Source organism: Narcine bancroftii, chromosome 4 (assembly GCF_036971445.1).
Source record: "Narcine bancroftii isolate sNarBan1 chromosome 4, sNarBan1.hap1, whole genome shotgun sequence".
Taxonomy (NCBI): Eukaryota; Metazoa; Chordata; class Chondrichthyes; order Torpediniformes; family Narcinidae; genus Narcine; species Narcine bancroftii.
The window spans coordinates 255,165,860-255,179,273 of NC_091472.1; the positions used below are offsets into that span (position 1 = coordinate 255,165,860).

The 13,414-nt window shown below is 39.0% G+C and overlaps 1 protein-coding gene across 3 annotated transcripts in view; it reads right to left on the reverse strand.

The window, feature by feature from the left end:
* Nucleotides 1-13,414, reverse strand: part of sec22a (SEC22 homolog A, vesicle trafficking protein) — an 83,427-nt gene that overhangs the window by 8,675 nt on the left and 61,338 nt on the right. For 2 of the 3 annotated variants that reach the window (XM_069934786.1, XM_069934788.1), the window contains one exon: nucleotides 8,682-8,747. The exons of the other annotated variant lie outside the window; for it this stretch is intronic. In XM_069934786.1, the coding sequence (XP_069790887.1) occupies nucleotides 8,682-8,747 (66 nt within the window). The remainder of the gene's footprint in view (nucleotides 1-8,681; nucleotides 8,748-13,414) is intronic. 3 annotated transcript variants of the gene reach the window in all.

Here is a 13,414-nt window from a genome sequence, read left to right on the forward strand (position 1 = left end):
AGCTATGACATTGATACACTTGATCACCGAATGCAGCATTTCATGTCGAACAGGGGAAACTTTCTTGGCAACTAATTTTTCTCGGTGGATAACACAAAGTACAACCAACATGTTTGGATTTTCATACTTCATTAATTTTAAACATCCTGGGGTTTTTTTTACACATCACAGCACTTGCACCATCTGCAGCACAAGATACAATGTATCCTTTTGGAATTTCATTTTCATCCAAATAATTTTTGAGCTTGCTGTAGATATCAACTGCATATCTAATGATTCACAAAACATCTCTTCTTGAAACTCTTCCTGGTCAATATATCTTATGTATGCCAATCTTCTTTGGCTTGGCTTCGCGGACGAAGATTTATGGAGGGGGTAAAAAGTCCACGTCAGCTGCAGGCTCGTTTGTGGCTGACCAGTCCGATGCGGGACAGGCAGACACGATTGCAGCGGTTGCAAGGGAAAATTGGTTGGTTGGGGTTGGGTGTTGGGTTTTTCCTCCTTTGCCTTTTGTCAGTGAGGTGGGCTCTGCGGTCTTCTTCAAAGGAGGCTGCTGCCCGCCAAACTGTGAGGCGCCAAGATGCACGGTTTGAGGCGTTATCAGCCCACTGGCGTTGGTCAATGTGGCAGGCACCAAGAGATTTCTTTAGGCAGTCCTTGTACCTTTTCTTTGGTGCACCTCTGTCACGGTGGCCAGTGGAGAGCTCGCCATATAATACGATCTTGGGAAGGCGATGGTCCTCCATTCTGGAGACGTGACCCATCCAGCGCAGCTGGATCTTCAGCAGCGTGGACTCGATGCTGTCGACCTCTGCCATCTCGAGTACCTCGACGTTAGGGGTGTGAGCGCTCCAATGGATGTTGAGGATGGAGCGGAGACAACGCTGGTGGAAGCGTTCTAGGAGCCGTAGGTGGTGCCGGTAGAGGACCCATGATTCGGAGCCGAACAGGAGTGTGGGTATGACAACGGCTCTGTATACGCTTATCTTTGTGAGGTTTTTCAGTTGGTTGTTTTTCCAGACTCTTTTGTGTAGTCTTCCAAAGGCGCTATTTGCCTTGGCGAGTCTGTTGTCTATCTCATTGTCGATCCTTGCATCTGATGAAATGGTGCAGCCGAGATAGGTAAACTGGTTGACCGTTTTGAGTTTTGTGTGCCCGATGGAGATGTGGGGGGGCTGGTAGTCATGGTGGGGAGCTGGCTGATGGAGGACCTCAGTTTTCTTCAGGCTGACTTCCAGGCCAAACATTTTGGCAGTTTCCGCAAAGCAGGACGTCAAGCGCTGAAGAGCTGGCTCTGAATGGGCAACTAAAGCGGCATCATCTGCAAAGAGTAGTTCACGGACAAGTTTCTCTTGTGTCTTGGTGTGAGCTTGCAGGCGCCTCAGATTGAAGAGACTGCCATCCGTGCGGTACCGGATGTAAACAGCGTCTTCATTGTTGGGGTCTTTCATGGCTTGGTTCAGCATCATGCTGAAGAAGATTGAAAAGAGGGTTGGTGCGAGAACACAGCCTTGCTTCACGCCATTGTTAATGGAGAAGGGTTCAGAGAGCTCATTGCTGTATCTGAACCGACCTTGTTGGTTTTCGTGCAGTTGGATAATCATGTTGAGGAACTTTGGGGGACATCCGATGCGCTCTAGTATTTGCCAAAGCCCTTTCCTGCTCACGGTGTCGAAGGCTTTGGTGAGGTCAACAAAGGTGATGTGCAAAACTCTGCATGCCAAACTGCATGAGTTTTTCAAGCTTTGTTGGGACCAAGGTAAACTGCCTCAGGATCTTCGTGATGCCACCATCATCACCCTGTACAAAAACAAAGGCGAGAAATCAGACTGCTCAAACTACAGGGGAATCACGTTGCTCTCCATTGCAGGCAAAATCTTCGCTAGGATTCTACTAAATAGAATAATACCTAGTGTCGCTGAGAATATTCTCCCAGAATCACAGTGCGGCTTTCGCGCAAACAGAGGAACCACTGACATGGTCTTTGCCCTCAGACAGCTCCAAGAAAAGTGCAGAGAACAAAACAAAGGACTCTACATCACCTTTGTATGCCAATAACAGAGCCTCATTGGCAGATTCATTCAGTTATATTGAGAACTTTTGTGATTTCAACTTCTCAATGAGCTGTGTTTCAATATCTTGATCCATGTCATCTATTCTGAAGCAGACAGTACTATTCCTCAATGGCATTGCTTGGACATCTTTGTCATCCTTTTGCAGAACTGTTTTGAGAAACAATGATATTACGCGTTTAATCAGTTCCTCCCCATTTGTATGATTCTTCCAATGTTTTGCTATCAGCTGAGAAATTTCATAGCTAGCTTCAAGGGTACGATTCAGGGCTGTAGTTTGCGCAGCGAATAATGAGGTGATTTTTGATATATTTTCAAACTTCTCTTTCAGTGATTTAAGATATTCCAATTTCAAATTGACATGGTTAGGATGTTCTACCCTCAAATAAGCTTCAAAGATGGCCTGCTTTTATTGATTTATTTGTCAAAGTCTGTTGGCATAATAGGCACAAAGGTGCACGTTCAACCGTGTACAGCAGGTATAAACCCAAACTTCAAGAAATCCACTGAATATTGATGAACCTTTTATTTGCTTGGTCTGCTCATTTTGGATATACAACAGCGCGAGCTCCCTGAAACAGATTAATCAATATTTTATTATGTCTTAGAATTGAAAAATGTAATAAAAGTAATGATCGAATCAAAGGAAGAATACTGACCCTATAAAAAAAAAGGAAAAAAAAAACACCAGCACAGTTTCTGACTTTTTCCTTGCAGAGAGTGCATCAAAACTGCGCTAACCTCGTGCTTTACTTTCTGGGGTCCCATTTTTTCCCAGATTTTTAGCATCCCCCTCAGGTTGGCACCTGGGCTGGACCTCCCCATCAATACGCTAGTGCACAAAGATACATAGAGATACAGGTCTCACTCACTACTGAACTCCTAAAAGGCTATGGATGGGGACATGATTGTTGAGATAATTTGGAATAGATGATAAATAAGACCGGTCAGAGAAAGTATAATTATAATATTAACCAAGGATAACGACAGTTAAAATAAGAGAAACAATGGAGAAAGAACAGAGAAACATCGGAAGAGCAAAAACACATTAATAAAATAAAAAGAACAAAGTGATTTTATTTGGAAGTTACCACAATTGTGTTGAACTGACAGTATTTCCACGTCACATCTTTCACACCAACATAACAAGTTTATTTTTCAAACCAACTTTTTAATTATTTCCTGAAATATTCCTACGCCCCACTACCCACCTTGAGAATCTACGTTCCAGCTAGTACTCTCCACTCCATGAAACATCCTGGTGAATCTCTTATGCATCCTTTCCAAAGCTTCCATATCCTTCCAAGAGCGGGGTGACGAGAACTGCACACAATTGTCCAAGTGTGGTCAAACAAACATTTTACACAGCTGCAACATGACCTACCAATTTTTATCCTCAATACCGTGACCAACTAAGGCAAGTATGCCATACACTTTCTTATCCATACCCTATCCATTTGTATTGACACTTTCAGAGAGCCATGAATCTGCCCCCAAGACCTCCATGTACATCAATGCTTGTAAGGGCTATGCTATTTACTTTAGACTTTCCTATTGCATTTCACCTCCCACAATGCAAACTTATCTGAATTAATCTCTGTCTGCCATTTCTCTGCCCACATCTTGTTTTCAATATTATATACTTCTGCTCTAAAATTATATCTATATTAAAGATATCTCTGGGAGCAAAGTAACAATCTAGATGTCATTATAGAAGAATCAGATCTTGCCTAAGTGGTTTGGTAATGGCTTACTCTAGATACAACCCATGCTACTCCCTTGCCCATGATCAGAGTTTAATAGCTGTCACAGAATACAAGCAGCCAATTTTCAACATCAGAGATAAATATAGGCAGGATAAATATACAAGACAGCAAAGCTGGAGCTTTTTAGTTTGGATAACAGGCAAGGCTATTTTCTATCAAATTACCAAAGAAATATTTAATTGTACAAATCTCAACCTCATGCTATATCATGCTACAGATAACTAAATGAAGGTTGTATTTGAGCTAAATAGCACAGTACAGACCCTTTAGTCCAACTCACCCATGTTGTCTACCTGAGCCTGTCTGATTTGCCTACATTTAGCCTGTATCTCTCCAAGTTGTTCCTGTCCATGTACCCTTCAAAAGGCCCTTTAAATGTTGTTATTGTACCTGCTTCTCTCACTTCCCAAGGTCGCTCATTCGACATACCCACCTGCCCATGTGGAAATAGTTACTTACCTTGAACCTCTGCCCTCTAGTTTTAGACTCCTCAGATTTCATTTGCACTCACTTAGAAACTAATCTCCAAGTGATTGTCAACTTGTTCACTAGTGCATGAGGTTAAGGGCCAAACTCTCTTCATCAACAAAACTAAAGTTTTCTACCAACTTGTACATGCTGCACAACACAATTCTCCAACAACAAAGGGCATGTGAAATCCTGGATCCATCTCTCCCTGAAGATGAGCTCAAGACAATGGAGCAGGAGGAGACTATTCAATAGGATAATGGCTGATCTCCTACCAAAACACCATTCCCCTCTCCTATCTACATATTCTGTGGTTCAATTCTCCAAGATTCTTCTTACTGAATCTCTAAACGTACTTCGTTACTGAACTGCCGCAGCTCTCTGGGGCAATAAGTCTAAAGATTCTTCATCCTTTAAGTGAAGAGATTTCTGCTCATGTCAGTTCAAAATTACCTACTCCACCATCCTACCTCTAAACTCCTTAGCTTGTGGAAATGCTCTATCATTATCTACCGCATCAAGTCCTCTGAAAATTTCTCAGGAGGTGGTAGCATTAGAAAGAGCTCAGAAGAGATTCACCAGGACTATGCCTGGAATGGTGAAAGTGGAAATGTTGGGTCTATTCTCATTGGAACACAAGAGGTTAGGGCCTAACCTTAGAGATTTATATAACTGAGTACAGAGAGGGTAAGGTCAGAATCTATTTTCTAAGGTGGGAGGAGTGTAAAAGTTGAGGGTACAGGTTTGAGGTGTGAGGGTGGTGGCTATAGCAAGCTGCCAGAGGAAGTGGTACATGGGTATAATTATTGCATTCCAAATGCATTTGGCTATGAATTTGGATAGGAAAGGAATAAAGGGATATGGGAATAATGTGGGCATATGGGATTAGTATAGACAAGCACAATGGTGAACACAGATGAGTTTCTGTGCTGTACAATTCTGACCTTAATTTTATTGGGTGACAAGCTTCATTATTGCCTTCGGTGCACCAGCACAGCCTTTGGCCATCTGAGAATAAGGACAATTTTCAAGCAGCTCAGAGTAAATTGTGACTTCAGATACTGTCTTTGTAGAGTCTGTATGTTTTTCTTGTGAGTGCACAGGTTTCCCCCCAGGTTCTCCAGATTCCTCACATATCTCAAAGACATGCTGGTCATTTGGTTGACTAGTCACTGCAAATTGCCTTAAATGTACCTGGGTGATAGAAGAACTGGGGGCAGTTAATTGGCATGTACGTTAATAGGAAATAACATGACAATGGGGAGGGTCTGAGAACCAGCAGAAACCTGATGGGCAAAATGGTCAATCCAACAATAAATGCATGGACTATCTTAGAGCACTGATTTTCTGAACTTATGAGACACCTCAAGGCTCTACTGTTGTCTCTGTAAAGTTCTTAGTATTCACTGATAGGAAAAGAAACCAACATTAGCATCCAGTCACAGACCAACGTCCCCAGGATTGAGACCTAAAATGTACTTGGTTAGATGTGGATAGACTATTTCCGTTAAGAGGAGGAAAGATTAAAACAAGAGGACATGAGTTAAGAATTAAGGGGCAGAGGTTTAGAGGTAACATGAGGGGGAACTTCTTTACTCAGAGAGTGGTAGCCGTGTGGAATGAGCTTCCGGGAGAAATAGTGGCGGCGGAGTCAATTGTATTATTTAAGAAAAGGTTGGACAGGTATATGAATGAGAAGAAGATGGAGGGTTATGAGCATTGTGCAGGGAGGTGGGACTAGAAAGGGGTGTTTGGTTCGGTGCGGACTAGAAGGGCCTAATGGCCTGTTTCCGTGCTGTAATTGTTATGTTATGTTATGTTATATATATCTCCACTGGACAAGACAGTTCACCTGCATGCCTGACACCAGACTCCAGAACAAAGCAATCTATTCCAAGCTCTACTATGGAAAAGAAATGATTTAAGAGTGTCTTCAAACCTCCTTGGAAAAATGAAACATCTAAATGAACTCAGTGGAACTCCTGGTCCATGCCTGCTTAAAGTGAAGGAGAGAAGGAACATTTGGGATGGCACATAGATCAATCACTCAAAGGTGGAATAAGTGCAAACATTGCCAACAACACAAGCTGTCCTAACTCCCACATAGGCCATCTCAGAACCAGAAACAAATTATCCTTCTTTACAAGGATAATTTCTGATAATTTTCTAAGGGAATAAAGATGACCCATTTCCCTAGTGGAGAGATAAATTATGAGGTACCATGGGTTTTAAATAATTGGTGGAATTATTTGAAGAGAATTAAGGATGTTGAGTTGTTGGTGGCAGTATGATATTCTCCACAGGAAAGGTGGAAGAGGCAGAAACTGCCAGGACATTTAAAGAACACTTGGTTGTATATTTCCTAATTGTTAAATTTTGTCATCTACCAGGCTGCATGAGCATGAGTTCCTTACTGGTTAGCACAAACAATGGGCTGAATGGTCTACTATGCTGTCAGTTTCTAATTATGTGAAACATCATGTCTTTAAGACCTGACAGTAAACTGGCTGCAAAGCTTCCCTGGCAAAAATAATTGTATTGCAAAGGGATTCATTGTTTTTTTAAGATAATGAGAAAGAAAAAAGGCTTTATAGGAATGTTAGTTTATTTATCTGCATCAGAGAACATCCTACAATGTAGCTGGCAACAGAAAGATTCATGAAGTGAACTAAAATGTCTGTTATAAATGTTCCAAAATAAACTTCACCGCCCTGCAAAAGTATAATAGAGATAAGACTTAAGAATGCAATAAACTGTACTTTCAAGGAAGACAACTCATCGACTCTTAATTTCATCCTTCCAGACAGGCCTTTCCATTGTAGGTTCTTACTATTCATGAATGCCCTTTATCACCCTATTCTTCTTGTCAATCTGCTCAATCACACAGTCCATCAAAAGAAAACAAAGTAAACTTATCGTTCCAGTAAACATCTCGTGGTTTATCTCCCATTCAGATACATTTAAAATTAATGCTTTTACCAAATGGAAATCCCAAAATTTACATTTTAGTTTTTCCCCTCACTCCAAGATTTTGAATCATCCATATATTCTGTAATATACAGCGAACTGCATAATTTTATTAATATATGAAACTCACAATCCTACTTAAAAATAATAAAGCAACTCATTCGGTAAACGCTTTCTGACAGTTAAATGGATATATCTGAAAAAATCATATTTTATTAATCGGCTTCACTGTTGACACAGAAGATACAAAATAACATTTAGAGAATCCATGTATTCGAACAGATGAAAGTGAAGTTTCTTCTTTATGTACCTTATAAACTACATATATTATTGTTATTGCATTTAATGGGTTTGGCAGTGACTTTGAGGGATAACAAAGAATTCTCTTCTTTCTTTCAATAATGCAATGGGACTATTCAAGCCAAACTAAACAGAAAGATGAGTTCTAGTTTTGCATTTCATCCAAAATGCAGGACCCCAGATAAAAGGTTGGTTGCTGGGGCCAGTAGTTAAAAAAGCAACCAATTTTTAATTCAAGTTAAACAAATCTTCTATACCACATAAACATAATTCAAACTCTGCTGTCAACATCCCATATCATTGTATTATTCATCACATCTTTGCTCACTGACATCTAGAGGCACCAAATTTAGCAAGTGGTTGCAACATTCTCATTCCTGTGTTCAAATCTGTCATGGTCTCAGCCTCTCCCTGGTCAGTACAACCCTCTGAAAAGGCTGATCTTTTAAGCCAGTGGTTTTCAACCACTGTCCTAAGCATTCCTGATTTTAGTCTCTTCACTTGTGGCAAACGTGCAATCAGCTGCCTTTGCCCAAGGGATCCAAATTTCTTATCCATATTGACAAACTTCTGAATGTACATTAAAACCTACTTAAAGACCCACATCTTACTACATCAACATGTGGATCAATCTCACTGAGTGCTCACACTCCATGAAGCATTCCACTACATTAAAGTTATATGAATGTAAACTGCTGTTGATACTGGAACATCAATGATAACCTGCTACGTACAAATACGTTATGTAGTTGGCAATTCAATACCACTAATAAATAGATCTATAAGGTACTATAGTAACTGATATTCGAACAGCTTAAAGAGTTAGATGTAACAAGGAACTGTGGGATGATAGTCTCCATGTTTAGCTCTCTTAAATAGCACTCAACCATCATGGCTGTTAATTTAAAAAAAGGTGGGACACATCACCATGTGCAAAGACAGCTCCCCTTCTCCTTGCAATAAAAAAATTCGATAAAACTATCAACTTTAAGGGATTTCTCCAGAGTTTTGATTATTAAGTCAAAACTTAGCAACAAGCTTCCAAGTGCATCAGATGTCTCTCCACCCAAAAATGACCTGCAAAATCTACTTACAATCAGGAACCCACCTGATACAAACATGCAGCGGTGCCAATGAGAAACACAGCAACAATATTCAATTCTTCTTCATCATCCTGTTTAAGTTAAAAAAAAAGATTCATTATTCAAAGCACAAGAAATCATTGAAAATCAAAGTAAAAAATGCTGATGCTGGAAATCAGAAATAAAAATGGAAGATGCTGTAAACATTCAGCAGAATATCTGTGGAAAGACAAACAGAAACATTGACTGCTTGTTTTTCCACAGATCCCATCCAATCAATATCTGACGTTAAGATGTTGCAGTCTAATTCACATCCGAGATTCTTCCAAACAGGCAGTCCAATTAGTATCATTGCTCAGTAATACTTGATCTAGAGTGAGCAGTTTTTGCTGATTTGTTTTGTATTTCTTTCCAAGACAGACCAAAACAAAAAAAAATGGAGAGAAAGGTACAAGGAACCAATATTAATCAATTTTATTTCAATTAAAAAGTGTTACATAAATAATACAAGAAGTGATGGGAAACTGTTGGGTCAGTACAGGTGCCCTTTCTCCAGATGCCTCACAATCTCAGCTAGCCCCCAAAAATCTGCTGTTGAGGGTCTCAGGCCTTCTTACTGAACATAAAATCTAATAGCAAAGTAACATCTCATTTCAAATCAAATTCAAAAATGATGTTAACAAGGTTTTATCAACTAGAACGCTTGGCTAGTCAGGAGTAAAGAATCCAGATTTTTTTCTTCAGTTGGATTTGTAGGATCTACTTGAAGTGTTTAGTGCCAATACAATACACAGAAGTGGGTGAGTGTTCCACAGAACAAAATCCACAGGTAATATACTCAACCTTCAATTCAATGTTTGCAGTTCTTCTTTTACGATGAGGCAGCTTTCTTACTTTCAAAATGTATTGCAAGACAAATGATGCTCTCAGTTTATCTTTCTTCTGTCTCTTTGATTAGCAGGGTACATTACGATGGAAGAAAGGTATGAGGATCCTACACAGAATTAGTGCCCTTGGGCAAGAGAGGCACCACTCCTGATTGATCTGTAATGGCCCTGACTTTGCAGCAAACTCATCCCCAATGTCCTCTACGATATTCTAATGTTTACTATCACTTGTACCAAGATACAGTAACAAATTTTGTTTTGCTTGACTTCCAGAAGTCAACCTGTGCTCGATTACAACAGTTAGTGCAAAATAAAACACAAGTGCAGAGTATAATGTTACAGAAAAAAGTTCAGTAAAAAGAGTGAATATTAATCTGCACACAGCATCATCCTGTTGGGAAAGAGATACAGGAGTATCAGAGCAAGAATAAGCAAGCTAAGAAACAGCCTCTTCCCATGGGCAGTGAGACTGCTGAATGACAAGCGAATTGTTCATACAAATCCTCCAAGACTCTACTGTTTATTTAACAATATTTATTTATATATGTGCATATGCACCATTTGTCTGTATGCGTGTTATGTCTGTATGTATGTCTGCATGAGGACCGGAGAACTCTGCTTCGTCAAGTTGTGCTTGTACCATCAGATGATAATAAATGAACTTAGACCAATGAGAGGTTCATAAAATATCTGACAACAGCCTCGATAGTCAGAAGGGAAACCGTGGACAGCTGGTCTCAGTGTGGACCCCCTCGTTAGCATGTTACTTGGAAAGAGAAAATGAAAATAAAGTGTAAAGAAAACCAAGCAAAGCAATAAATACTGTGTGCAGATGGTACATCACTTCAGCAGAGGGCCCAAGTGACACCAGAGCTTCATTCTTCACCTGTACAAAAAAAATCATTTAATTATCCTGAGTGAGTGAAACCATTACAGATTACTTTGCGTTAGCTTTAAGTATTTATCTGGTTTATTACTAATTCCTTTTATACTCCTAAAAAGCAGACCACATTACTTGAATCCTTTGAAGCCTACAACAGCACACTGAGCAGGATCACTGAGATGCAATGTTTTGAACCTTCGAGCCATGTAATGTGAAAATGTAGAATGTTTTATAGATTTAGTCTTAACTTAATGAGTCAAACTTCTGTGGCTTATTGCAGTTTACCACCATCTGAATAAAGAGATCCATTTTCATGAACTGTGGAGCAACATACCAATTACCAACGTGCTGAAGCTTAGGAGACTTGTGCCAGCAATTTTACACATGACAAAGTATGGATTGACTGAGAAAGCCCTTGGGGAATGGCATTGAGCCAAACATTTCTCTCCAGCAGAGAATGGAGAATGCAGTTGTGCCAAATGATTCTAGTGGATTTGCCTAGTGGCCATTTACAATGGCACATCAAGGACAATGTGCTTGGCTGCAACCCAGACAAGGATTACAGAGCAGTACAGGTGGAAGAGAAACTAACAGCTTCTTTGTCAGAAAACTCTCAACCGACTCTGTCCTCAGTTGCTCCCACTCTAATTTGCTATGTATGAATTATTTGTCTGGATTATACATGCACGATGTTCACTCTATGGGGGTAAGAAAGCTCACATCAATGTGGCACACAGAAATGTAATTCGTTCTATCCGATTTAACTCATGATGGAATAAAGGTTACCAAAATAAATCATGCAAGCTTGTGATGATGACTGTGCAGTGCCAGTCACACAAAATTAACCGTAATGCAAGGTCACAGATTCAAGGAGTTTTACAGGACAGAAACAAGCTCTTTGGCCTAACATCCATGCCAACCACCTCAGCAGGTCCCATTTGACAACATTTGGCCCATATCCTTCTCAAACTTTCTTATACATGTACCTGTCTAAATGTCTTTTAAATTTTGTAATTGTACCCATCTCTACCACTTCCTCTGGCAATTTGTTCCACATACCTGCCATCCTTTATTTTATATTTGAAAAGCTCCTCAGGGTCATTTTAAATCTGTCTCCCTTATCTTAAATCTATGCCATTCAGTTTAAGATTTCCTGATAGGGCAAGTTTCTTCAGCAAGACACTGAAGTGGCTGATTAAAAAGGCGCAAAACAAATTTCTCTTTGAAAACTGACAAGAACCTTCCTGACAAAGACCTTTCTAGCACCAAAGCCTAGTAAACTTGGAGGAATGAGAAGTGAGATTGGACTGTGAATCAAAGAACTTTTCTAAACTTACACACACATTACATACATGTGTGCTTAGAATTAGAAGGGGGTTAAGTTGGGTTAGTTAAGTTAATAGTGGTAAGTTAAAGTGTGATTCTGTTTTCATGTTTAAGGATAATTAAAAGCAACTTTTATTTAAGTAACATTTGTCTTGGTAAATATGTATTGCGGCTGTGTTTTGGGGTCCTCTGGGCTTGTAACAATGACTTATTGGCTCATTTGTCAACAAACCATTCCTTATTTTATCTATTTTAAGACAATCAGAATAAGCTAAAAGACCTTTGCAAAGAAGAAGCAACTACGTATTTTGATTTTGTTTACCCTTTCTATGATTTTTGAAAGTGAATTCATCTCAAATATGGCAATCTGCTAATGGAAAATTTGATACATTTTTTAGATAGGTCACATTGCAAAACCCATGTTAAATATTCCTAAGAATGCAAGAAATAACAGTGAAACAAGAATATAAATTTACAATAATCTTTTTTGCCTGGAATTATAACCTCAAAATGTGCCTCTTTCTCCTACTTCTCCCCTGGATCAAGAGCCAATAAAATTCATCCTCAGTTTGTGGGTTACATAGGAGGCTCATTTACCTTTGAATTAGATAGTTTAAACTTTTTCAACCACATTTAGGATCACTTTAGATCCAAGTCTGGTAATTGCACTACTTGGTTTTTCTAAAGATATAAAATTTTTTTATTGTCTAATCAAACACAGGTTATAATATTCTCCACTTTATTAGCAAGAAGAGCAATTCTGTTAAAATGGAAAGATGAGTTCCCACCTACACATAATCAATGGCTATTGGATATTATGTCCTTTTTAAATGTGGAGAAAATCTAGGCATAATGTCATAAAAATTAAGATTTCTTTTGATAAGACTTGGGGCCCATTTATAGCTCACTTCCATAATTTGACTAATTTGGTGCAATGATGAATCTCACTGGGCGAGATCATTTAGATCCCCTGAGGCTACTTGTTCAGATTTAACACTACATACAATATGAATTTTAACCTTGATTGCTGTGGGTTTGAATTTTTTTTTTCTTTTCATTTTTTCTTACTTATCTCTTATAATACTGTATGTATTACCATTTATTGGATTTAGAATTAAGTAGTATTGCGACTGAACCATGTTATTTTATATATAAATCTGCAAAAGTTTCATTACAATTGATTTACTGCTTTTTTTTTGTTTGTTTTTCTGATAAAACTCAATAAAAATAATTTTAAAAGAAATGAATTAGGTAGTTTATAGATTCATCCCACTGTAGATCTTAGGATCTAAAAATCTAAGGGAGGTACCATCCTTCAGATGAGACATTAAACCAAAGCCTCATCTTCACATGTAAAGAACAAAAGATCTCATGTTATCACAAAAAAAAGAGCAGATACATCTGTTGTTTCAACCTCTCTCAATCTCTAACCTAAATTTACTGCTCAATAACACATTCCAGTACAAGTAACTTGCTTCATGCTACCAGTAAAACATAAAAGTCTGCAGAGGATGTGATTGTAGTCAAAACACAGAAATGCTGGAGGAACTTGGATGGTCTCGCAGCGTCCATTGGAGGCAAAGGTATCTCCTTACTGATGTTTCAGGCCTCAAGGTATGAGTGAAAAAAGATGGATGTCTAAATTAAAGGCTAGGAGGAGAAA